Consider the following 27,157-nt stretch of genomic DNA (forward strand, 5'->3'; position numbering starts at 1 on the left):
CCCCCATTCCAGCTATGGAGCTGTCATCCTAGAAAACCCCTTTATCATTATGGGCCTCTTTGCTTCTTTCTAAGTTGACTCCATTTCCTAAATTCAACTTTTCCTAGTTTGTTACTCCCTCTTTTGGTAGGGTACATTCTCCCAAGGCTTTCTGAAGAACAGTACATGGGAGATATATATTTTTTGAAATCTTGCATTTCTGAAAATGTGTTTGTTTACTTCTTTCTACTTATATTTGATAGTTTGTCTAGGTTTAGAATTCTGGCTTGGAAATATTTTTCCTTCAGAACTGTGAAGTATTATTCCAATACCATCTAGCTTCCAGTGCTAGTGAGAAGCATTAATCTGAGTTCAGAGCCTTTTTAGGTGATTGTTTTCGTTTAATCTCTGGATGCATGTAGGATCACTTTAAAAAAATTTTTTTTTGGCAACAGGGTCTCACTCTGTCACCCAGGCTGGAGTACAGTGGCACAATCGCAGCTCACTGCAGCCTCAACCTCCCTGGACTCAAGCAATCCTCCTACCTCAGCTTCCTGAGTAGCCGGGATTACAGGCATGTACCATCACACCTGGCTAATTTTTTTATTTTTTGTAGAGACAGGGTTTTACTATGTTGCCCAGGCTGGTTTCAAACTTCTGGACTCACGCAATCCTCTTGCCTCAGCCTCCCAAAGTGCTGGGATTACAGGCATGAGCCACTGTGCCCAGCCAGATCCTTATTTTTATACCTAACGGTCTGCAATTTCATAACACTGTGCCTTGATGTGCATTATTTTAACTCATCATGTTTAGCATTCAGTGAGTAGGCGCTTCCTATTTGAAAACATGAGTCTTTCAGTTTTGGGAAATGTTCGTGAAGTCTTGGGGATTCACTTCCCTCCATTTTTCTGTTCTTGTTCCCTGACATTTATATTTTCTGATATTGTACCTCTTGGATTGGCTCTCTAATTTTATTTTCCTTCTCCTGTCCTTTGCTCTCTTCTTAGGTAACTTAACTCATCTTTTTCTTCTTTCTGCTTTCAAACTTTATTTTTAGGTGCTTGTTTTGCTTTCTAATTTTTTTTAAAATAAAAATCTGTCTTGTTTATAGGATATAATATTTTGTCCCCCTGAGGATATTGATAATTTTTAAAACTTTCCTTCTCTTCCCATTATCCTTGTTTTTTTTTCCCCAAGATGTCTTTTTCTGTTTGTCTGCTTTGGTCTCTTTTACGAAAATCTTTAATAAAGAGACTTGACTCAGATGACTAGTAATCTTCAAGCATTTCTCACATTTAAGGGTTAAGAACTAGAGAAAATGATTGGAAGCTACGAGCATGAGGGTGGGGTTTACCTCCTCTGAGCATTACTGCACATGCTTTTAAACTTCCTATTTTCTAGCACCTCTGTCCTCAACTATGTCTGGTGTCTCCCAGCCTAGAAACTCTGTTTTACTCTATTCAAAGAATATCCCAAATGGCTTTGAGGAAGGGTAGTCACCAGATTACCTCATGGCTGAGAAGATCACATGGTTAATAGCATTTTTTTTAAGTAGAGAATTTGGTCCATCTAGATTTAATGTAGTTTTTACTTTTATTTTTAGTTTTTTTTTTTTTTTTTTTTTTTTTAAGTAATCGGGGCAGATTTAGCCCCCAAACACTTAGTCTCATCACTCTCATCTCATCTTGTCTATGTTCCTTTCCCTCTTTTTTCTTGCTTTTCGGATTTTTGTTGTTTCATTTCATCCCAACATTACCTTACCATAAACAGGAAGTCTTCGTAGTGTTTTAATGGTTATCCTAAAATTTATATCATGCATCTTCAACTACCAACATTCCACATTAAATTTTTTTTTTGAGACAAGGTCTCGCTCTATTGCCCAGGCTACAGTGCGGTGGCACGACCAAAGCTTGCTGTAACCTCAAACTCCTGGGCTCAAGTGATCCTCCGTTCTCAGTGTCTGGAGTAGCTGGGACTACAGGCGCATGTCACCACACCTGGCTAATTAAATTTTTTTTTTTTTTTGTAGAGACACAGTCTCCCTATGTTGCCAGGGCTAGTCTCAAACTCTTGGCCTCAAGTGATCCTCCCATCTTGACATCTCAAAGTGCTGGGATTATGGGTGTGAGCCAACGTCCCTAGCTCCACATTATAATTTTTAATTTACCTTCCTGCCAATCAATGTAAGTCCCTCGTAACAGCTTAACTCTATAAAACAGAGCTATTGTTGTTGTGCATTTTAATTCTCTCCATATATATTTTACAAAATCCCATGTGATGTTTGTTTCACCCTATATAAACAACATTCATTTTGTTGTACCCACCCACTTATTCATAACTTTCTTTGCTCTTCATTCCTTCCTACACCTTAGAGTTTCTATGTGGGATTATTTTCTTTTTCCCTAAGGAACAAAATTTCCTTTCCTTTAATATAAAAACAGTCTGCCAGGTGGTGAATCCCCGGTTTTTTTTCTGAAAAATGTCTTCATTTTGCCTTAATTCTTGAAGGATATTTTCACTGTGTAATGAATTCTAGGTTGGCAAGTATTTCCCATAAGCAACTTTAATAGGTCATTCCACTGCCTTGGTATCTTATTGTCACTAAGGAGTCTATTGTCAGTCTAACGGTCGCTTCTTTGAAGGAAATCTTTTTGTTCTGGCTGCTTTCATATTCTTCTCTTTGTGGTGATTCTGAAGCCTCACAATAATGTTCCTAGATGTAGATTTCTTTTTATGCATCCCACATGGGTTTCTGTGAGCTTTTTGAATATTGATTGTCAATCACCAGTTCTAAAAAAAACGCAGCCATGAGGCTGGCACATGTTGCCTCTGCTTCATTCTCATTTCTTCTAGAACTTCAATTAAAGACCTATCAATGAAATGTATGTCCCTTACCTATTTTTTTTTTTTTTTTTGGTCTCTCTGTGCTGCATTCTGGATTGTTTCTTCAGAGATATTTTGCTGTTGATTAATTCTCTCTGGTCTAATCTGCCATAAGCCTCATTCACTCAGTTTTTCTTTTCTTTTTTTTTTTTTTTGAGACAGGGTCTTTCTCTGTCACCCAGGCTGGAGTGCAGTGGCCCAATCATGACTCACTCCAGCCTTGACCTCCCAAGCTCAAGTGATCCTCTCATCTCAGCCTCCTGAATAGCTAGGACTACAGGCATATGCCACTATGCCTGGCTAAATTTTTTTTTTTTTTAATTTTGTAGAGATGGGGGTCTCACTATGTTGCCAGGGCTGGTCTCAAACTCTTGGGCTCAAGCAGTTCTTCCACCTTGGTCTCTCAAAGTGCTGGGATTACAGGCATGAGCCACTACACCCAGCTCACTCAGTTCTTATAGATTACTACATTTTTCAATTCTAGAATTTAGTGGTACTTGTCTAAGTTTTCAAGATTGGCTTTTATCTCTATAAACCTAATAAGCATATTTGTTTCATAGCATTTACGTTATATCTAGGGTTTCAGTATGTCTGTTTTTCTTGTTTTCACTGGTTTTGGCTTCTGTTGTTATGTCTCTTTATGTGCCTCATTATCTTTTTTTTATTTTTCTACTTAGGTTGTACTTGAAAATTTATAAAAATAATTTGAGGACTAGGATGGCATTATCTTATTTCAGAGAAATTTTTGTTTGCTTCTGCTGGGCACTTGTGGGCACTGGCAGTCCTGAACAGAGGCTTGAGGTTTTCTAAATCACCCATTGCTGCTGCAAACTATACCCCCAATCCAAGGTACAGCACTTTAGGGTTTCAGTCCAGAGTGGGAGGTAGTGCCAGACACGGACATGGTGCCGATCCTGTCCACCTTCCATGAAAAGCACAGCTGTACCTCTGAGCCACTTTCTTCCTGGTCTATGTTTCCACTGTAAAACTGTCTTCAAAAGCTGGCTCTGTGCATTAGTTCCCTCCCTAACTTTGGTCCAGAATTCTCCAATATTCCATTAGAGTCAGTATCTTATCCCTTTGACCCTTTTAAGGTCTTAAAAAAAAATTTCATCCAGTTGTTATAGTTGCTCAACTAGGTCATTCAAATATTAACAGTTTTTTTTTTTTTAAGTTGCTTTATAAACAGACTTTCAGCCAATCCTCCTGTTTTTAGGCTCATTTCTACCTCAAATGCCAGGTCATTTTATTTTATTTTTTTGAGACAGTCTCACTTTGTTGCCCAGGCTGGAGTGCACTGGCATGATGATGGCTCACTGCAGCCTGGACCTCCCAGGCTCATGCGATCCTTCCACCTCAGCCTCCTGACTAGCTGGGACTAAGGGGTGTGCACCACTACACCTGGTTAATTTTTTTAATTTTTGGAAGAAACAAGGTCTCACTATGTTGCCCAGGCTGGTCTCAAACTCCTGGCCTCAAGCAATCCTCCTGCCTCGGCCTCCCAAAATGTTGGGATTACAGGCGAGAGCCACCATGCCTGGCCAGGTCATTTTTAATGTCTATATTTATGGTATCCACAACTGTTATTAAAGTTAGGACTTTAAAGTGTTATATAAACATAATCAACTGCTAAATTCCTTAATACTCAGGTATGATATAAAAAATGGTTTTGCTGAACTTAGAACAACCACTCAACCCAGCAATCTTATTACTGGGTATATACTCAAAGGAATATAAATCATTCTACCATAAAGACACATGCATGTGCATGTTCACTGCAGTACTATTCGCAATAGCAAAGACATAGAATTAACCTAAATGCCCATCAATGGTAAACTGGATAAAGTAAATGTGGCACATATACACCACGTGTATAAATAAAAAAAAAAATACTATGCAGCCATAAAAATGAATGAGATCATGTCCTTTGCAGTAACATGCATGGAGCTGGAGGCTATTATCCTAAGTGAACTAACACAGGAACAGAAAACCAAATACCGTATGTTTTCACTTACAAGTGGAGCTATGTGATAAGAATTCATGGACACAAAGAAGGGAACAACAGACACTGGGGCCTACTTAAGGGTAGAGGGCAGGAAGAGGGTAAGGATCAAAAAACTACCTGCCAGGTACCATGCTTATTACCCGGGTGATGAAATAATCTATACATGAAACCCCCTGCAACACACAATTTACCTATATAACAAACCTGAAACTAAAAAAAAAAGTTTAAAAAAATAGCTTTGTTAAAATCAGCAGAAAAGTATTTCCTTTCCTACCCTCATGTCTTTTAGGCCATAGAAATGTTACTGAATAGAACACATTAATTTTGAACATTATCAAGTTCTAGAAGGAGATTATGGATGACGGGACAGTTTCTATTATAGAAGTTATGTCTCAAGAGACATACAGGAAAACATGAGGGGCAAAAAAGGGAGAAAAATATAGAAAAGCACCAGGATATTCACAGACTAAATACCCTCTTTACTTTGACAACAGTTATACATGCTTGCCTGATGCCAGCCTATATAAACTATAAGTCTACTTGTCATATCTTAATCAGATCCTGCTGTCAGCTAGTCAGGGAAAGACCTACCAGAAAAAAAAAGACACAAGTGCAAAAGAAAATCATACAAAATTCCTGTTTTACTCAACATAATCTTGCTTAAAAGAAAGAGACAACTGAGGATCACCAGAAATTTACGGAAAATACAGCACAAAGGAAGAAATATTGAACGGAATCCTAATAATTCTCCAGAAAAAGCTGAAAGAATACTGTAACTGTTTTTGTTTTAAAAGTAGCTATTTAGAACGAGCAATTCTAGAATAAAAAAAAGGTATTGGGAATAAAAATAAGTTGTTGAACTGAGTTAATGATAAATGATATTAAGCAATTATTCTTAATTTCCTTTGGTGTGATACCAGTATAGTGGTTGTATCTTAAAAAATAGGAACACCTGGCTGTGCCTGGTGCCTCACACCTGTAATCCTAGCACTCTGGAAAGGGCAGAACACCTAAGGTCAGGAGTTCGAGACCAGCCTGGCCAACATGGTGAAACCCCATCTCTACTAAAAATACAAAAATTAGCCGAGTGTGGTGGTGCATGCCTGTAGTCCCAGATACTCGGGAGGCTGAGGCAAGGGAACTGCTTGAACCTGGGAAATAAATCTATCAGTCACGATAGTAACCGCCAGAAAAACTCCCAGCAAATTATTGACAATGGTTCTGAGAAGTATGATTAAGGAGGTACACCGAGGGGAGATAGAGAGGGTTACATAATTTTGTGCCATTCTGTTCCTCTGCATTTTTACAAATCATGCAATACATTATTTCTATAATAAAAACAAATTTAATTAATAATATGAATAAATTTTCAGAGAAAATGGAGCATGCTGAATTCGATGAATTCCTTGAGTTTCCTTGTACATTTATACCAAAATTCTGTAATACTGTTGCTCATTTCAATTTTCCATTCCAAAGAATTCCATTAAGTATTTTTACATAATTAACTATTGCTCTATAACATAAATAATGGTGGCATTTACCTGGAAAAATATATACGTTGTTTCCTTGACCTGGTGTAAAGACTCGCCCATCTGTGAGTTTCACTGGCCCAAATGGACTACCACTGGCAAACAAACACCTGCCCTGTTAATAAAATGAAATAACTTCAATTTTATTATTTTCTGTGGATGAGAAAATTGAGGTGAATTCATACAAAATCAAGTCCTGGAGTAAAGTAGACCAATATATTACCTGGAAACAAGGCATAATATACTATATAACAATCTTTTCATTACAATCCTTTTGTTAAAATGAGGTTTGTTTTATGTGTAGTATACATTCAATAAATAATAATTAATAAAGTTAAAAATCATTTATTACTAAAAATTTAAAAACCAGACACTTATTTTTAAGAAATTTAAGGCCAGGCACAGAGGCTTACACCTGCAGTCCCAGCACTTTGGGAGGCCGAGGTGGGCAGATCACTGGAGACCAGGAGTTTGAGATGGCTGGCCAACAGAGTGAAACCCTATCTCTACTAAAAATACAAAAAATTAGCTGGGTGTGTTGGCCCATGCCTGTAATCTCAGCTACTCAGGAGCCTGAGGCCGGAGAATCACTTGAACCTGGGAGGCAGAGGTTGCAGTGAGCCGAGATCATGCCACTGCACTCCAGCCTGGGCAACAGAGCGAGACTCCATCTCAAAAAAAAAAAGAAAAAGAAAAAAAAAGAAATTTAAAATGTAGACGGCCAATAAATACCATTCCATATTATAAAGACCAATATAAACACCTATGAATGAAGGGGAAATACCAAAACAAATGGCTGTCATTTACTGTATATCTGCTAAAACTAATTACCAAGTACTTTATATGTGTTAACTCAGTTAATTTTGCCATCATGAAAACTTCATCATCTCCATTTCACTAATTTTAAAAAATCAAAAAACTAAGCCTTTAACATTTTCAAATACTTTGTCAAAAGTCACACATCAAAACTGTAGTAGTTAAATCTTAATCTAGATTTTTTTGTAACTCCACAGCCACAGGTTTTCAGTGATGCGATAACACCTAGCAGCAGGCAGTTTATAACACAGGCATGTGGTATGACCACAGTATCACTCCAGGAAAACAAATGGCCTGATGCCTTGTTAAAGAATACTTCTCCAAATTTGTCACATCTATCCAGTTTTGATACTATGCTCTATAATGGCATATAATAAATGTTACTGGCATATTCAGTGTTTCTAAGAGAATTAATGGCATTATTATTCTTTATAGTATTGTAGACCCTTGGCTTTAGTGGATTTAACATTCAAGAATTTGACTCCAGGTAATCTGAAGGTCAATAATGCAGAGTAAGCATTACTTTTACAAGACATACTTTCCATTTCAAAATGATACAAGGTTTAAGAGTAGAAGCAAGCTATGTTAGTAGGGCACAGCTGACTACCTTAGACTTGCAACTCTATATTGTCATATCATTTTCTATCTATTCTATGGATAGCTATTACAATTATCTATCTGTTCTAAACATTACTTGTGACTAAAAATTTTGTTTCTTTGACGATTAAGGTTAGTTCATGGTTAATGTCATACATGTTATCACAGTAAGTACATAATTATTTTTCTGGCACCATTAATTTTAATAGTCTTATAAGGTAGATTATACAATATAGCACATCATGGAAAAAATGTTCTCATGATATCAGTAAGTTTGGAAATTTAGAAAGATCTTGGGAATCTTCAATAATGACAAGATTCTATAGCAGTTCACATTCTCCAGGTCATCATCCCTGCCTCCCTGCCCATTTAACCCAATAATTAATCCATGGCTTAAATGTGGCCAGGTTTTAATGACAATAGTATATCCTTATTCTGAAGTCCAAGTTGGTCTATGTAAGCAGCTGGCAATTCAACTATGAAGATTTTTTTTTTAAAGTATTTTTCTCACTGAGTGGCAAAGGGTGTTGGAGTAACACCTCCATGGTGAAAACAAAAGGGGACTAAAAATTTAACAGGTGATGACTACTCAAAATTCTATGGCATTATTTCATGTAACACTAAGAAAGAATTTATGTAAAAGTAAGCTGTATGACACAATGCTCTTTTTATTTTTTATTTTTTGAGACAGGGTCTCATTCTGTTGCCCAGGCTGGAGTTCAGTGGCACAATCACAGCTCACTGCAGCCTCAACCTCCCGGGCTCAAGCAATCCTCCCACCTCAGCCTCCCAAGTAGCTAAGACCACAGGTGTGCACCACCATGCTTGGCTAATTTTTAAATTTTTTATACAGACAGGGTTTTGCTATGTTGCCTAGGCTGGTCTCAAACTCATGGGCTCAAGCAATCCTTGATCTTAAAACTGATGAAATACAGTACATCAAACTAGTCTCCTTGGGGAATTATTTATTCCAATAACGTACATTATTACAATAATATTTATTCAAAAAATAAAATTCTTAAATGAGCAGTCTTCTGGTGATATACTACTACTGCTCGAAACACTTAAATTTTTTATATTGTGGAAATGTCAACGATCCACAATGCATTTAATATATTTACCAAATAGTCACTGTAGAAGACTAAGATTTAATTTGGGGAGCAATAACCATTAGTTTTAAGTAGTAAAGCCTGGTGAAAAGGACAGGCAATCAAGCTAAAAGTAATAAAAAGATAAGACAGTATGCTAAAGAGACTAATTTTTAAATATCTGTATGGTGATTTTGTGATTGATTTAGAAGAAGAGATTTCAATAATTATTATATCAATTGGAAACCAACAGTCATGAGAATTTATTTTGACTAACAGAGTGGCCACACAGAAGCAAATGGAATTTTGAGAGAATACATGTGTCAACATAAAGGTTGTTTTTTTGCTGGTTTTTTTTTTTTTTTTTTGAGAGTCTTGTTCTGTTGCCCAGGCTGGAGTGCAGTGGCACGATCTTGGCTTACACAGCCTCTGCCTCCTGGGTTCAGGCTATTCTCCAGCCTCAGCCTCCTGAGTAGCTGGGACTACAGGCGTGAGCCACCACGCCTGGCTAACTTTTTTTTGTATTTTTAGTAGAGACAGGGTTTCACCTGTATTTTTGGTTGGCCAGGCAGACCTTGAACTCCTGGCTTCAAGTGATCCGCCCACCTTGGCATTCCAAAGTACTGGGATTACAGGCATGAACCACTGTGCCTGGCCTACACAGTGTTTAACAATGGGAAAAAAAAAGAATGCCAAATATATCAAGAGTATGAATATTAAGTTCAGGAAGTTCCGAGAGTTCTGCTTTGGCAATGATTTTCTGGGTTGTTTCATACCAAATTTTCCTCTGGTTACAATTTAAAAAAACAGATAAAATACATTTTTAAAAATTTTTGTAAGCAAGTAGAGACCTAACAAGATAGAGTTTGGTGTTGGGGAAGAGAGGTTTCCAAGATTCAAAAGAAGAGGGAAGCAAGATATATGAGCCTAGCATTTGAAGCTTTTCCCCTCAAGATGACCGCTGATTTCCAAATCAAAAGCTGTGACTGAGACCCTGAACAGCAAAGCTACCCAAAGTCTCATGATGACTGAGAGGAAAATGGATGCTCAGGGACCGTTAAGGATGAGAGGTGCTGATAAATACCTCAGGACTTTTGATGATTCATACCCAAAGGGGTGGATATCAGGAGAAAGGGCAAACTGGAAATACCCCAGGCTTCATGTGGACCACATCCTGACTGGATTATGGCGATCTACTCGAAAAAGTAAAGTCCCTTTCTCCAAAGATAACTTTATTCACAGCCTTAAATTATTGCTATAGTTCTTTTTCTACACTATCCATCACTCAATTAAAAGAAAACAAAAACAGGCCGGACACGGTGACTCACGCCTGTAATCCCAGCACTTTGGGAGGTCGAGGCGGGCGGATCACAAGGTCAGAAGATCAAGACCATCCTGGCTAACATGGTAAAACCCCATCTCTACTAAAAATACAAAAAAATTAGCCAGGCACGGTGGCGGGTGCCCAGCTACTCAGGAGGCTGAGGCAGGAGAATGATGTGAACCTGGGAGGCAGAGCTTGCAGTGAGGTGAGATCACGCCACTGCACTCCAGCCTGGGCAACAGAGTGACGCTTCATCTCAAAAAAAAAAAAAAAAGACAAATTAGCCTTACAAACAAACCTGATAACCAAGACAGAACAAAAGATAGATAATAAAAACGAGTGAGATATTTGTTACCATCAGAAAATTTTAATTGCAATTCATATGTTCAAGAAATTAGGTGGGGCACAGTGGCTCATGTCTGTAATCCCAGCACTTTGGGAGGCTGAGGCGGGGGATCACTTGAGGTCAGCAATTTGAGACCAGCCTGGCCAACAAAGCAAGACCTTGTCTCTACAAAAATAAAAATTAAAAAATTAGCTGGGTGTGGTGGTATTTGCCTGTAGGCCCAGCTACTGAGGAAGCTGAGGCAAGAGGATTACTTGAGCCAGGAATTGGAGTCTACAGTGAGCTATGACTGTGCCACTACACTCCAGCTGGGAAACCAAGAGAGATTCTGTCTCAAAAAAAAAAAAAAATTAAATGACAAGATATAATTATTGTTCAAATTATGAGGTAAACAGTACTGTGGTGTGTGTGTGTGTATATATATATTTTTTTTTTTTTTTTTTTTTTTTTTGAGACGGAGTCTTGCTCTGTCACCCAGGCTGGAGTGCAGTGGCGTGACCTTGGCTCAATGCAAGCTCTGCCTCCTGGGTTCACACCATTCTCCTGCTTCAGCCTCCCCAGCAGCTGGGACTAAAGGCACCCGCCACCACACCTGGCTAATTTTTTTTGTATTTTTAGTAGAGACGGGGTTTCACTGTGTTAGCCAGGATGGTCCTGACCTCGTGATCTGCCCGCCTCGGCCTCCCAAAGTGCTGGGATTACAGTCGTGAGCCACCGTGCCCGGCCCTGTGGTTATATTTTTAAAAGAATCCTTAGCTTTTGAGAGATATACTATAATATTTTTCTACTATAAAAAACTTTGTTTTAAAGGAGTGAAGATTAAAAAAATGTATCACAGATTTATTACTTATTCTCAAGGATGTAATCTAGCAATTATAGCTGCTAGACATCATTGTAAACAAGCCTTTAAAAATCACTTCCTAGAGCCACTCAGATCACTTACCACAACAATATAGAAAGTAATTGTGGAGATTACAACTACATCCTTACAGAATGGTAGGAAAAAAACCCAAATGTCAAGTGATTTATAGGCAGATATTTGTAATTGGGCTATAAACCCGTGGTAGTGTCAAAGATCTAAAAGTAGTGAATCTTAAACAGTTTGGATGTAAATAAAAATTTGTTCTCCACAGCGTCAGATGACTCAAAAAAAACAGCCTTAGAAAAGACAAACACTGATGGTGAAGATGCATTTGAAGAGAGTAAAAAGAAAAGTTTCATGAAATGTGAGTACAAGAAAGCAGTATTTAGAGATTATTTCTACAGTACATGATTTTAAGTCTGTTACTAAATTAATAAATTACAGATAAAACAGAAATTCTACAAATGAAAAAATACAGCAACTAAAATTAAGAACCTAACAGATGAGCACAGCTGAACAGAGAATCTGCAAACTGGAAAATAGGGCCAAAGGAAATCACCAGATTGAAACACACAGAGCAAGAGAGATAGTAAATATAGAAAACAGTGTAAAAGATATATATCTCTAACCATATAATTAGAGTCCCATAAGACGAGAGAGAGAATGTGGCCAAAGTAAAGATACTGGCTGATATTTTTTCAAAACAGAAAAAACAAAAACCAAAAACAGACATCAAGCCACAGATTCAGGAGCAGTATAATCCCCATGCGGAATAAATACAAAGAAAACCACGCATATGTCCGCCGTAGTCAAACTGTTAAAAACCTAAGACAATGATATATCATCAAAAAGAAAACAAAAGTCAGAAAAGAGTAAAATGATATCTTCAAAATGCTCAAGTATTTACCAAATTTTACGTCTATGCAGAGTGAAAATATCCTTCAAAATGAAGGCAAAATAAATTACCAAGAGAATTCATTAGACCATAAGACCTACACTTAAATAAAGGAATTCTTCTGGTAGAAGGAAAATGATCCTAGGTAGAAGCACTTGCAGGATGAATAGTGATAAATAAATTAAAATGTAGGTAAATCTGAATAATTTTTGTAAAATATAACAATAATGTATTTTGAGTTTAAAATACATAGAAAATTAAAATTCACAACAATAGTGCAAACAGTGTGAGGGCATTACAATGGAGTTATAAAGTACCTGTTTCCCATAATTGGCATAAGCAATAATTTATATCAGACTTTGTTCACCCATAGATGCACGCTGTAATCTCTAGGGAAACCACTAGAACAACTGTGTAAGAATGTATAACTAATAAGCTAGTGGAGGGAAAATAATATACATATCAATTCATATGATTATTAATACCTCTGTAAGTGTATATGCTTCTTCAGCCGTGCACTCTGCCTGTGCTGTAGGATTACTTAATGCAAATATTACAGGCCTTTCATTGATAGAGGCCATGGCTCTGATTACATCAGGAGTGAAAAGACGACCAGCACCTGCAACTCCTGTAATAAGTAAGGGGGAAAAACAGCAACTTCATTATAGGTATAAAAGCAATGCTTATCAATAGCATTTCTACAATAGGCCTACGATAATAAAAACACAGGTAATACCTCATTACAAAGATGGCACTATCTCAGCAATGCAAAATCTATGAGAACACAATCTCAAATCTGAAAAGAAAAAAAAGTAAGACGCTGAAAGTTCTCACTTAAATATTTATTGTCTACTATACACGTAGTAAATTATGGGAAATTTTATTCTTTCAACTTTTTGTTTTTTGAGACAGAGTCTCACTCTGTCGCCCAGACTGGAGTGTAGTGGCACAATCTCAGCTCACAGCAACCTCTCCCTCCTGGGTTCAAGTGATTCTCATGCCTCACCTTCCCAGGTAGCTGGGATTAAAGGTGTGTGCCACCACGCCTGGCTAATTTTTGTCTTAGTAGAGATGGGGTTTCGCCATGTTGACCAGGCTAGTCTCAAACTCCTGACCTCAGGTGATCCGCCTGCCTCGGCTTCCCAAAGTGCTGGAATTACAGGTGTGAGCCACCATGCCCAACCAATTTTTAAAAAGAGTATATGACTATCTTCATCACTCTAATTGGGAAGATAAAACTTGCTACCACATGGATGAAACTTGACATTATGCTAAATAAAATAAGCCAGTCACAAAGAGAAAAATACCATGTCATTCCATCTATATGAGGTAGTTAAATTCATAGAGAGAAAAAGTAGAATGGTGGTTGTTAGGGGGTGGGGAGTGGGGAAAATGGGGGGTTGTTTATTTTTATTTATTTATTTTTTGAGATGGAGTCTCACCCGCTGAGGCAGGTGGATCACCTGAGGTCAGGAGTTCGAGACCAGCCTGGTCAACATGGTGAAACCCCATCTCTACTAAAATTACAAAAATTAGCTGGACGTGGTGGCAGGTACCTGTAATCCCAGCTACTTGGGAGGCTGGGGCAAGAGAATTGCTTGAACCCGGGAGGTGGAGGTTGCAGTGAGCCAACTCCAGCTTGAGCGACAGAGTGAGACTCTGTCTCAAAAAAAAAAAACCAAAAAACCAAAAAACAAGAAAACAAAAAAACTTACAGCTATATAGAAAATTAAATAGCTCCTCTTTTAAACACTTTTACATTTTCTGCTGAGAATGTAATGCCATGATGGCATAGTCTGATGGCATCTATGCAATGCCTGACTCAAAACACACTTAAAGTTTTCAGCTTTGTTGCCCATGAAAACTTTGAGTCTGCATAGAATTTTCCTGGTAAAATCTGCAAATGGCTTTGGTCTTTTTCATGTTTTGAGTCCAACAGTCATACCAACTCTAAAAGCAAAGCATGATCGACTACACAGTGTCTAGGACCTAAAAGTATAAAGCAACATCTGGTAACTGAATTTCATGCATGGTAACCAAAAAGTTATCACAGAAAACATTGTACATGCTGAAAGCTAGGTAAAACTGCCAATTCATTTTTAGTAATCCTATGTGGTAATTATGACTGGTAACATACAGTTAGGGAGCAAAATTACTTATCAGAAAAACTTTACCTACCGATTATAGTTGAAGGCTTCAGTATATTCACTGCATCTTCAAAAGTATCAGGTATGCTCTCTGGGGCTGGATGAGTAAATGGTTCCTGATAACTATCTATTTTTGCTTTCCGTCCCTAAATTTTGAGATAAAATATAGTATTTTTTTAGTCAATGCATATTAAGGATGAAATAAAAAGACATCATTATGAGTTACACATTGTTTCTACAATAGAAATGTCTTTTCATTTTCATTTACTTTCCTCTTCAACCCATATCTTCCAATTCTATCTTCATCATGTCCATAAACTCAAATAGAAAACAAAAATCAAATCTACCATTATTCCTAGAAACTTTCTAATTCCTCTCAAAAATGCATTTACACTATGAGGTCTTCCTAAGTCCAATATGGCACAAAAGCCTACAGTCCTTTATCTGGGGTAGATGAGTTTTGGAATTAAATTAAGAAATTTTCATATTTCATTTAATTTGATCGATTTATTTTGAGATAGGGTATCACTGTCGCCCAGTGCAGTGGCAGCCTCTACCTCCCCGGGCTCAGGTGATCCTCCCACCTCAGCCTCCAGAGTAGCTGGAACTATAGGCACACAGCACCATGTCCGGCTAATTTTTTCGTAGAGATGGGGTTTTGCCATCTTGCCCAGGCTGGTCTCAAACTCCTGGGTTCAAGTGATCCGTCCACCTCAGCTTCCCAAAGTGGGAAGCTGAGCCACCACATGCATGAGCCACCACTCCTGGCTGAGAATTTTTCATATTTTAGAAATACAATATGGCATATATCAAATATTACATATTCTCCCTCCCAACAGATATTCCACAACTGAACAAACTTCTGAATAGTCACATCAAGTACAAAAGGTTAAGATTACAAAGAGCTTCTTATTAGTTTGAGTCAGGTTTTGCTACTAAGTAAGTTCAAGGCAATCAGATTGGTCACAAAAATAAAGTTCGGAAAAAATTTTGGAATTTCAAAGCCTTTAGGATTTCAGAATTGCAGACAGACACCATGGACTTGTACTACCAAGAGTTCAGAAACAAGAGGAACAGGGAATTCTGGTTAAAGACGGCTGAATGAAGAAACATGCTTTCCTTTCCAAATCCCAGGTCAAAAACCATAAAAGTTAAATTCTTAGTAATGCCACAAAGCCAGAAGAGATATCACTGACAGACTAGAACAATGAAGAATTTCTCAAAGATTTAAGGCAGATAAAAGCATACTGAATGCAAAAACCAACTGAGAAGTTCATATTCTTATTTTGGTAAAAAAGAAGACTTCTGAAAAAGTGTATTTCCATCAGAACTCCAAGATAACTCCAGATAAGAACCTGCAGGGGCTAGAAAAGCAGGACACTATCATCAATCGGCTGAGAAAACCAGGCTGAGCAAACAGTGACATAAGAAGTCACTGTTTTCAGAGTTTCAAAATGAAGGGCAGTGTTTAGGGTCATCAGGAGACACTGGAAGCCTAATGCCCATAGGCCAAGCTACCTGCACACTGGAAAAGAAATACATAATCTGATGATGAATATGGAGATGGACAGGGTTCTCACTTAGTGCTAAGTAAACACATTGTAGCTATCAATACTGTGTTAGACCTGACCTACCAATATGCTAAAGAATCACAACATATTTGATGAAAACCAATATTACAAAAAGAAGTACCAAACTAACTGTTTACTAGTCAAAACATACATCCCCCAATAGCCTTCTAAATATGTGATGTTTTATCCTTGTGCCTTACATACTAGTAAATATGGTAGTTACAGCCTCTTTGGAAGGCAGCACAGCTTAATTATTCAGAGCACAGGCTTCACAGTCAGGATACTTGGTTTTGAATCCTACCTCCGTCACTTATAAGCTGATGACTTTGGAAAACCCCGTTGACCTTTTAAACTGTTTCTTCATTTGTAAAACTTCACAGGATTTTTTGAGATGATTAAAGGAGATAATACATGTAAAGTCTTATAACAATAACAATGTCTGGTATATAACTACTATTACATTTTAAATTACATGTAGTTTAAGCACTCAAGATTTTTCATTCACATACTTTAATTTTTCATTTTTTTTTTTTACTTATAGAATACTGGTTCTAACTAACAAGAAAAGATTTTAGAACTCGAGCAAAGTACATTTAGATAGCTTGCTCCACAGACGTAAATGCCAAGCAACAGCTATACCATTATATTTTAATGTGTACATACAAAAATATAACAGCATTGTGTACTGGATTGGTTTAACTATGAAACAGTTTACTTATATTTCAATGTGTTACACAGAAGATATATGACATTCTTAATCTAGTGAAAATGGTAATCAATGCTAACAAAGGTAGTCAGGCCCAAAGGTACTAAGTTAATCTGGGAGATAAGCTCTTTATTATCCATAAATTGGTTTCAGGAGCACATGCTTTTTTCCTGGGGAAAGGGTCCACAGATTTTTATTAGATTGCTTCAGGGGATTATGATCTCCAAAGGGTTAAGAATTTCTGCTCATGGCCAGGCACGGTGGCCTCGGGAGGCTCAGGCAGGAGAATCGCTTGAACCCAGGAGGCAGAAGTTGCAGTGAGGTGACATCGCACCACTGCACTCCAGCCTGGGTGACAGAGAGAGACTTCATCTCAAAAAAAAAAAATTAATAAAATTTAAAAAAAGAATTACTGCTTAAATATCAAAAGTACTGCAATACTGTAATTTAATCAGGAAGTTCTCAGTTCCTATTAAAAACCTAGTTTTAGGAGTGTCAAACTCGATCATACTTGTACAATGGCCATTTGATCTCTTAAGTGCAAGACAATAAAGCAAGAAAGAGTAAGTCTGATGCCAACATAGAGATTATTAATTAAATATGAAGCAGGAGTCTTTGTAAAAGACAACAAGACTAGGGACACCTGTTGAAAAGAGAGTGGAAGGTCCCAATTGGTATAATTTGGAGACTCCAATGAGAAACAAGATTTTAATGAATAATATTTTAAAAATCCAACTAAAAATATAATAATACTGTTTTGCTTCTCCAAATTTTAAATACCTTACCTTAACTAATAAACCATACTTGTCAAACATCCAGATTTTCTTTTGTGCCTCTTGTTCTGACAGGCCATTTTCTACCATAGACATAACTATAAGATTTGCGATTCCAAGAGCAGCCTGTTCAACAAAACATAAATTTTAATATATACTTGAGTATGATGCAATGCTTGAATTACTTTATATATGAAGATTATATGCTACAAGAAATATTTGGTTTATTTTTCCCTTACAAATCAAACAAAAATTCTTTGTGATATTCTTTCTAAATATATTTTAAATTGCCTGTTTTACAGCAGAAGTCTTGATTTCATACCCTCTACCTCAACAAAATTACAGGCTCATTATGCTCTTTTATAAACATCAATATTCTGCCCATTTTCTAATTCTAGAAGAGAGGATAGGCTTAAGTTTTAAAAAGCCTACAAAACTTACCTCTCCTGCTCCAAGGAATAAGATTTTGTGTTCAGAGATTGGTTTACTAATAACTTTTTGTGCTGCAAGAAGACCTGCTAGAGCTACTGCAGCTGTCCCTGTAAGAAAAACAAAGAGTTTTACAAATAAAAAATGGGCACATTAAAAATGTTTAAAAAGTAGGAATCAAAATCCTTAAGTTTTTTTTTTTTTGCTTTACCTTGAATATCATCATTGAAAGTACAATATTTTTCTCGGTACTTTCTCAAGAACCTGAATGCATTATGATTTCCAAAGTCTTCAAACTGAATGAGTGTGTTCCGGCCATATCTAAAAATAGCAAAACTCACAATAGTTGTGTTGAAAATAACACTATTAAACAGCTTTCCACCTAATATTCCCTATGATAGCATTCAAAAATAATGTATTATGTTAGTTCAGTTAAGGCCATCTGAAAAATTTCAGAGCCTGTGAAAGACTAGATCCAAAATGTAGAAATTATTCAATAAAAAAATGTATGAGATGTTTAAAAAGAACGTGGCATAATGATAAACCCATGGGATATCAATCTATGTAAACTATTTTCAAGTGTCCAGGAGGACACTTCCTTTGACTCTGAACCTCAAAAAATATATATTTGATATGTATATTCTCATTATATTAATAGTTAAACAGCAACACAAGAAAGTATATATTAAATAAGTAATTGAAAAATAATTGCTATTTGAGTTCACTGATATTCAGAAAAAGAAGATGTCAATCGTCTAGGTGAGCTAAAGTAGTAAGGGAAGGCTTGAAAAGGAGGTGCGCCCTGAAAGAACAAAAAGTAAAGAGCTAGGAAAAAAAGCAGGCTGTTATTAGGGTGATCCTGAATTTTCAAAAGTCTGGCTATATATTTCATGGTTTACATTAGGAGATAAGTGAGAAGTTGGTTAATGCAGGTTGGGACCAAATAAGGGAGAATCTCGAATGCTAAATTAGAGAAGAGGGACTTTCTTCTGCATCCCATGTAGAAACAGTAAAGGCTGCAGAGAAAGGAAAAAATTCACATATGACTCCCTTTAGGAAGGATAAACCTGCCAGTGATACGTAGCACATATTGGTGTGGGAAGACACGAGTGACAGAAGCAACTAGGAGTCTACTGTGATATGAAGAGAAGAGATCTGAAGCAGAAGATGCAGGAAGCAAAAGGAGTAACTATGAGCTATTAGGATGAATAGAAATTGATAAGGATCAACTGGGAAATGAGGAAGAAGCTGTTACAATGTAAAGGTAATGGAATAACTAAGAAGATACTATTTGGTTGTCCAAGATAGGAAAGTGAGAGGAAGAAGTAGAGATGGCAATTTCTGGGAAGATGTAAAGTTCAGCTTTAGACTTGTTGACTTTGACTCTGAAAAGGAATTAATGTTTAAATATCTTCTACGTGCCAGCAATTTTAAAGGTAGGCCAGGGTTAGATCATTAAGGTAAAGAGTTTGACTTTATCCTATGGCAACAGGAAACCAATGAGAGATTTCAAGCAAAAGAAAGACATAATGAAGCACACGTTTCAAAACAATTAATCTGGTATTAAGGTGGAGATGAACCGGAGAGGAGAGAAACTGGAGGGAGAATTAGAAAACTCCAGAAGAGAGATAAGGAGAGAGCAAGATTGCGGCAATGGAAAACAGGAGACATTTAAGTGGTAGTACCCACTGAACTTGAGGAATATCTGACTGCATGGGAGACTGCTGGAGAAGGCAGAAGGGTCAAAGATAACACTAAGATCAAAGTTTTGGCAATAGGATGAATGTTACTGCCAATAATAGAAGCTGGGAATACAGAAAATAGGTTGTTTGGAAAGGAAAGGAGTTCAGTGTGGGATATGAATATGCACTCACAACAGAATATCCAGATGGAAGATTCAGGTTATTAGAAATGCAGCCCTCACAAGAACAGTGGAACTACGATGGGTTTTTATGGGTTTAGCAGTAACATGCACAAAGGTCATAGTTGACATGGCTGAAAGAGAAGAGGACTAGGTAGTTATCCACATTTAGTAAGAGACAGCAAGAACCTGTGAAGATGACAAAAAAAAAAAAAAGACCAAGTTAGGAGGAAGCTGTTTAGTAGTCAAGAGAAGAGAGAGTTTCAAGGACACAGAAGTGGGAAAACCTGAGTCGATGGTACAAAGAGGTAGAGAGGTGGGAGGACCAAATGGTCAGAGAACTTAAAATACAAAAGCTGCACAAGAGCTTCAGTGGAATGGTGGGCGTGAGCCTGAAGGTCAAGGCTGAAAAAGGTGCTGAGCAGTAAGGGTTTGATAGAAGCAGTGAGGGCAGACTTCCCTCAAAATGTCAGGTAACTCAAGAAAGCAAGGTAGACCATGGGTACCACCTCGTATCAGCACATCTAATCAGGCAGAAACAGCCAGGCAGAACAAAGTTCTCAAAAATTTAATCGCCTCCTGCTTATGTTCACAAGAAATAAAGGAAAACAAAACAAAACTTTGGTTCTTACCTCGCCCACCCCATTAAAGATGCTTTCATATACTCAAACTTTTAAAAAATACCTGTCAGTAATAGCTTTCATAAACTCATCAATCAGGTCATCATACTGTTGTGTGCGATCTCGTTTCTGGTACAAGCCCATGTAAAATGGGTCTTTTAAGAGTGCCTACAAAATAAACCAAATGTGAAAATAAAATAATTTACATTATATAATCAGTTTAAACATATACAATAAAAATTGCAAAATAAAAAATTACTAATACAATTTTTTAAACTTATTGCCCTACAAGAAACTTTATTTTTTCTTTTTTGAGACAGTCTTGCTCTTGTCACCCAGGCTGGAGTGCAATGGTGTGATCTCGGCTCACTGCAACCTCCGTCTTTTGCATTCAAGCGATTCTCTTGCCTCAGCCTTGTGGCTGGGATTACAGGCGTGTGCCACCATGCCCAGCTAATTTTTTTTTTTTGTATTTTTAGTAGAGTCGGGGTTTCACCATGTTGGCCAGGCTGGTCTCGAACTCCTGACTTTCGGTGATCTGCCGGCCTCAGCCTTCCAAAGTGCTGGGATTACAGGCATGAGCCACCATGCCTGGCCCAAGAAACTTTCAATAGACTTAATTTACTATTATTTATATAAATATTAAAAGTGGAGTTTAAGAAGAAAAAATGTCTAATCATAAAACTTTCCCTTCTTAAATTATCATTTTCAAAAAAGGAATATTGTACACATTTTTAAAAATACAGGAGGAAGATAAAGGGGGAAAATGATGTTACTCACGATATTATCAGTTCCCACATCAATACACACTGGCAGGCATCTATCAGGCCGTATTCCTGCACAAGCTGTATACAAACAAAGTTTTCCTACTGGAATTCCCATTCCATAGACACCCAGATCTCCAAGACCCAGAATTCTCTCTCCATCAGTCACTACAACAGCCTTAATCACAAAAAAAATGCAAATTAAAAGTTGTCAAAAATGGGGCACTAAAGAAAAGCATTTTTAAAAAGACTGATTCACTTCATATATATTTACTCTTTGCTTTTAAAAATAAAATTGTTTCTTGGCTAATTTCCACTGTAAACCAACCAAGCATACTTAAAATTCTAGGACTTCTGACTATTATGAGACATTAACTAGATTTGATTTCCCTCTGACTTCGGTTTAGGAATAGAATTCTTCTGACTAGAGGACCAACTTAAATATCTTCAGAAAGATTAAATATGGCAGAGATGAACAAGATTCTGATGGAGAGATTACCGTAAGAGAAAAATAAGAGTTTAGAAATAAACAGCATGGTACTCCAACACAATAACCTAGGCCAAACAAGAAAAACCTTAGCAACTGTGAAAAAGAAAAAGGTCTAGAACAAAAAAATATACCTACTTATAAGGAAGGTCTTAAGATGATACTGTGAATTTAATTATTTGACCAAATTTTTGCTAGATTATTCAAACCAATGATCATTCAATGTTTATTTTGGAAAGGAGTATAAAGGCAGGTAAGATCATTGCCTATAATAAAATTTACAAAAGCCTACCCAAAGATCTTGAAATAAGTTATTACATTTTATTTTATTTTATGAAAGATAACTAAATAGGCCAGGGCTTATATTTGCTATATTTAACATTTTTATATTTGCTAAGGTTCTAAATCTTAGATTTAAAAGAAAAAAAGGCATAACCAAACTTCTCTAACACCATTCATAAACAAAAGTTTTTATGGCATTTTAATGTATTTTCTTTACCTAGAATAATATTAGTGAAATAGAAACGGAGCTGGAGAAGGCAGGAGACACCAGTGGTGCTGATACCAAGAGGGTTCACCTTGTATTCTAGCTGTAACTTCTTTCTCAGAGTCAAACTTTATACCAGTAGCCCATTTTATAACCACTACTATTATCATCACCTCAGCTGCAAAGCACTAAATCTGCATGTATGTAAGTGCAAAATAAATCAGAGCAACAATGAAAAACTGTTCTTGGAGACTGAGAGGTAATTTACAAGAAAAGAGAAAACATTGTGAAAAGGAGGGTTGTGCTATTAGTACCTTAACATGATTTTCTGGCCAGTTATCCACAATTGATCTAACATGACCTCTGTCTGAGATCGAAATAAATAATCCCCTGCAACAGAACAAAAACACCTTTGCATTTCACAACAGCTTTGTTTCTAAGTTTTTGTTCATAATTGAAATATTTTGATATTTTAATAAAATATCAAGACATGGTATAATTTCCAAGCAGATTTAGCTAAGTCACACTGGTTTATTTTCAAACATTTTCAAGTACTTCAAACTGTAATTACACTGTTCATAGCAGATGCAACAAAGATTATTGTTAAACGATACACTCATTTTACCCAAGAAGAAATGTATCCACATCTCATGTTCAAATAAACTCAATACACCACCAGGAAAAAAAAAAAAAAAAAAATCTAAAGCAAGCCACCAGTGCAGGAGAGCAGTACAAGGCCAACTAAACTATTGTTAAAACTTACTCAAACTGAAAATTTGAAATTCGAAGGAGCAGGAAGGGAGAGAAGAAAATTACAGTAAAATCACACAAAAGATGAGACACCTGAAGCATCAGGAAAAAGTGACGTTACTTTTACTTATTTAGTATTATTTTTTAATTTGCAAAAATTGGATATACAGCTGACCCTTGAACAATGTGGGTGTTAGAAAATCAAGTCAAAAATTTACATATGACTTTCCAAAAACTTAACTACTAATGGCCTACTACTGGCCTTACCAGTAACACATAGATTGACTAACAATTTTTTTTTTTTTTTTTTTTGACTTGGGAGTTTTGCTCTTTCACCCATGCTGCAGTGAAACGGTACAATCTCAGCTCACTGCAACCTCCACCCCCCACTGAGGGTTCAAGCAATTCCCCTGCCGCAGCCTCCAGAGTAGCTGGGATTTTACATGCCCGCCACCACGCCTGGCTAGTTTTTGTATTTTTAGTAGAGACAGGGTTTCACCATGTTGGCCAGGCTGGTCTCGAACTCCTGACCTCAAGTGATCTACCCGCCTCAGCCTCCCGAAGTGTTAGGATTAAAGGTGAGTCACTGTGCCTGGTCGACTAACACTATTTTGTATGCCATATGAATTCTATACTGTATTCTTACAATAAAGTAATCTAGAAAAAAGAAAATGTTATTAAAAAATCATAAAGAGGAGGAGGAGGAGGGGTTGGTCTTGCTGTCTCAGGGGTGGCAGAAGCACAATAAAATCTGAGTATAAATGGACCTTCACACCTGTGTTATTCAAGGGTCAACTGTATTTATCATGTACAACATATTTTGAAATATGTATAAATTGTGGAATGGCTAACCAAAAGTCATTTTAAACACAGTATGTTGTTACCTAATTCAGATAATCAATCCAGATTTCAAAAGAGAAAGCAAAGAAGGAAGGGAAAGAAGGAGGAAAAAAAGAAGAAATGCAGGTTCTAGAACACAGGTCAGGCAGACATGAGGGCCAATGGATCCTCATTGCTGTCAAACTGATCTTATGTTTAACTTTCTCATTGGTATCTTGAATTTGGCACTACTATTACAGTTCAAATCAGTTTAGTTCAGCAATTTCTCAATCTGGCTACATAATGGAATCATCTGATAAGCTTTAAAATGCCAGGGTCCCACCTCCAAAGATTCTGATTTAATTGGCTTAAAGTTTAGATCAATCAACCAACCAACCAAGATTTAATGACCATCTACAAAAACAAAACGAACAACAACAAAAAAAACCCATAGCACAATACATTGCATAAACAATATACAGTATTTGCCCTCACACATAAGCCATGCTCTTCAGGTTTCAAGTCAGTTCTCAACTCTGGGTATACATCAGAATCAAACCAGGCTCTTTTGTGAAACTCCTAAGTCTAGACTAACTGAATCTGAATCTCTGGGGGTGGGGCTCAGGCATCAGTATTTCTAAGTTTCTCTCTATCTTTTAATCATTCTAATAAGAAACTATAAAATAGCTGAGCAGCATGGTTATGTCACAGAAATGTTTTAGTTACAGTAATTGTTGGCAGCATCTAGGTTAGAACAGTCTGTTTCTCAGTGTCTTCCAGGGAACACCTGCAACACAATCACTGAGGGTGCTCACTAAAATCCGGACCTCCAGACCTTTTTTCTTTTTCATCAGAAATCTTGGGGATGGGGAGGAGAGGAAAGTTGGCAGAGATCAACATTCTGAATAAGTCCCACAGGTATTTCTTACACACATTAAAGTTTGAAAGCCACTAGACTAGATGACAGGAGACTGAATTTCTACACGTGGAAGAATGTGTTAATTGGGCATGGGGAAAATATTATAAGGACTGAGAAAATAATAGATTAGAGGAATAAGAAAACTCAGATTAAGTGAAAACGGCATATATGTGTGTGTGTGTGTGTGTGTGTGTGTGTGTGTGTATATATATATAATATTGCTTATAATTTTCCAAAGAACTGTCACATTGGTTTCTCCAATAGCTCTTTGATAGGTCCTGCTATTCTCATTTTACACATGAGGAAACACATTCATGGGGATCACGTGACTCATTCAAGAACTTGAGTCAGTCCTTGCCATTTCAGTACTCTTCCCACTTATAATGTTTGTAGGTCCTACAACTATCTGGAATCAAAACTCATTAAAAAAAGGAGAACAGGCCAGATGCAGTGGCTCACGCCTGTAAATCCCAGCACTTTGGGAGGCTGAGGCAGGCCGATCACTTGGGGTCAGGAGTTCAAGACCAGCCCAGCCAACATGGCAAAATCCCATCTCTACTAAAAATACAAAAATTAGCAATGGTGGCGTGCACCTGTAATTCCAGCTACCAGGGAGGCTGAGGCACAAGAATTACTTGAACCTGGGAGGCAGAGGTTGTAGTGAGCCAAGATCATACCGCTGCACTCCACTCCAGCCTGGGTGACAAAGACAGACTCTGTCTCAAAAACAAAAAACAAACAGAAATTAAAACTGATTAAAAAATGAGAAAAAAAAAATCTCTTAATTTGGCTTTACTGACAAAAATTTTAATGATAATTCTGGAGAATCTCCCACCAGAATTAAGACTTTTTTTGGTGGGGGGGGCAGGTTCCAAAAGTGTGTAATTCCTCTAACAATCACAATAATTTAAAGAAGATTAGAAATGAATTATGCTATTTTTACAAAGATAAGAGTTATGAATATGTTGGGATTTTGTTAATCTCTTTTAATCAAAATTACGTTTTTCTGAGGTGGGAAATGTGATTTGGCTAAGATACATAAAATAGAAATGTAATGGGTGGTATGGAATGATATTTTCCTTATTCAATAATCATTTACAAGTGTTTTTTTAAAAATAAGCCTTACTTAGGTCTTCTAAAGATGTGTCCATACTGGGAGCAGGCAAGACCAACCGTCGGTGTATATACAATTGGCATTAAACTCTCAATGTCATCTTGCAGTATTCTATAAAACAATTTCTCATTTCTTTCTTGTATTCCCATTATGTAGATATATCTGAAATGAAACACAGTAAATAATGGCTAAGTCAGCCTGCATTACATTAAAAGTCTTGGCTTATGAAAGTTAAACCTAAATGTCTAAAATTGAAATTGAGCCCCATTCTCACATCACATTCTAAAAAAAACCCAAAACCTTAGATTATTACTATTTAACACCAAGGACTAAAAATTAACAAAAATATGAGGGTACTTAAATAGTAGATGATGATGATGATGATGAAATAACAATAGAAACAATGTTTACTGAACCCTAACTGTGGGTCAGGCTCTGTAGAAGGCACTGGAAATGCAAAGATCACCATGAGGTCCTTACCCTTAAAGAATCAGTCTTCAAGGAGACTGACATATAAACAAGGAAGCAAAATAAAGTGGCATTAATTCAAACATTTGCTTAACACTATATGCCTGGCACTATTCTCTAGAGATATAAGAAGTAACCTCTATTTTCAAGGAGTTTATAACCCAGGAGGGTTAGAAGCATTATAAGGTCTACACAGAGTGCAGAAGCAGCACAAAAAAGGCAATTGTCAATTTATGTCAATAAATATATAAATAACTTCTTTTTAAATTTAGAGAACAGGCAAATATCAGCTTGAAAGCTTGAAAGTCAGTAATCATCTTGAATTAAATATGTCTAAAGCAGACTTATCTTTCCCCTGACCTTGTTTCTTCTGCTATCACGTGACCAAATGCGAAACCCAGATTCCATTCTTGATTTACTCCTCTCCTACCCTCCCCAACACCAATCCTATAAATCACCAAGTCCTACAGAGTCTACCTACTAAGTAGCTTTCAAATATATCCATTTGCTCCCTCCACCCTTGCACAGTACAAGCTACCATCATTTCTCAGCTGATTTACCTCAAAAGCCTTCTTACTAGTCTTTATAAATACAATTTTCCTCCTATGCTCCAATTCATTCTTCTCTTAAAAACCTAACTGTGATCATTTCTGTTCTCCTTAAGTCACTTCCAAATAAATCATCGTAAAATAAGGCTCAAGCTCCTAAAATAATTAACAAAACCTCTGCCTACTTTTCAGCCTCATCTTCTTCATGTTGACTTACTTCAGCTCCTCAAATGCATCACAACTCAACCTGGACTTGCTGCGTTTGATGCACCATTTGCCTGCACTCTCTCTCTAGGTATAGTCCTATACACATGCGCTCCAAATGCAGCTCAGGTGGCGTGCTCTCTGGGGCCCCTTTTCTGTCCATTCC

General features: G+C 37.0%; 1 protein-coding gene across 3 annotated transcripts in view; it reads right to left on the reverse strand.

Annotated features, from left to right (window-relative positions):
• Positions 1 to 27,157, reverse strand: part of ME2 (malic enzyme 2) — a 70,257-nt gene that overhangs the window by 9,318 nt on the left and 33,782 nt on the right. For all 3 annotated transcript variants that reach the window (XM_055298941.2, XM_063639962.1, XM_055298935.2), the window contains 10 exons: positions 25,784 to 25,933; positions 22,484 to 22,559; positions 21,212 to 21,373; positions 20,496 to 20,599; positions 18,162 to 18,271; positions 17,963 to 18,060; positions 17,534 to 17,647; positions 14,503 to 14,617; positions 12,810 to 12,952; positions 6,409 to 6,511 (listed from right to left, as the gene is read on the reverse strand). In XM_055298941.2, the coding sequence (XP_055154916.1) occupies positions 6,409 to 6,511; positions 12,810 to 12,952; positions 14,503 to 14,617; positions 17,534 to 17,647; positions 17,963 to 18,060; positions 18,162 to 18,271; positions 20,496 to 20,599; positions 21,212 to 21,373; positions 22,484 to 22,559; positions 25,784 to 25,933 (1,175 nt within the window). The remainder of the gene's footprint in view (positions 1 to 6,408; positions 6,512 to 12,809; positions 12,953 to 14,502; positions 14,618 to 17,533; positions 17,648 to 17,962; positions 18,061 to 18,161; positions 18,272 to 20,495; positions 20,600 to 21,211; positions 21,374 to 22,483; positions 22,560 to 25,783; positions 25,934 to 27,157) is intronic.

Source organism: Symphalangus syndactylus, chromosome 1 (genome assembly GCF_028878055.3).
Source record: "Symphalangus syndactylus isolate Jambi chromosome 1, NHGRI_mSymSyn1-v2.1_pri, whole genome shotgun sequence".
Classification (NCBI taxonomy): Eukaryota; Metazoa; Chordata; class Mammalia; order Primates; family Hylobatidae; genus Symphalangus; species Symphalangus syndactylus.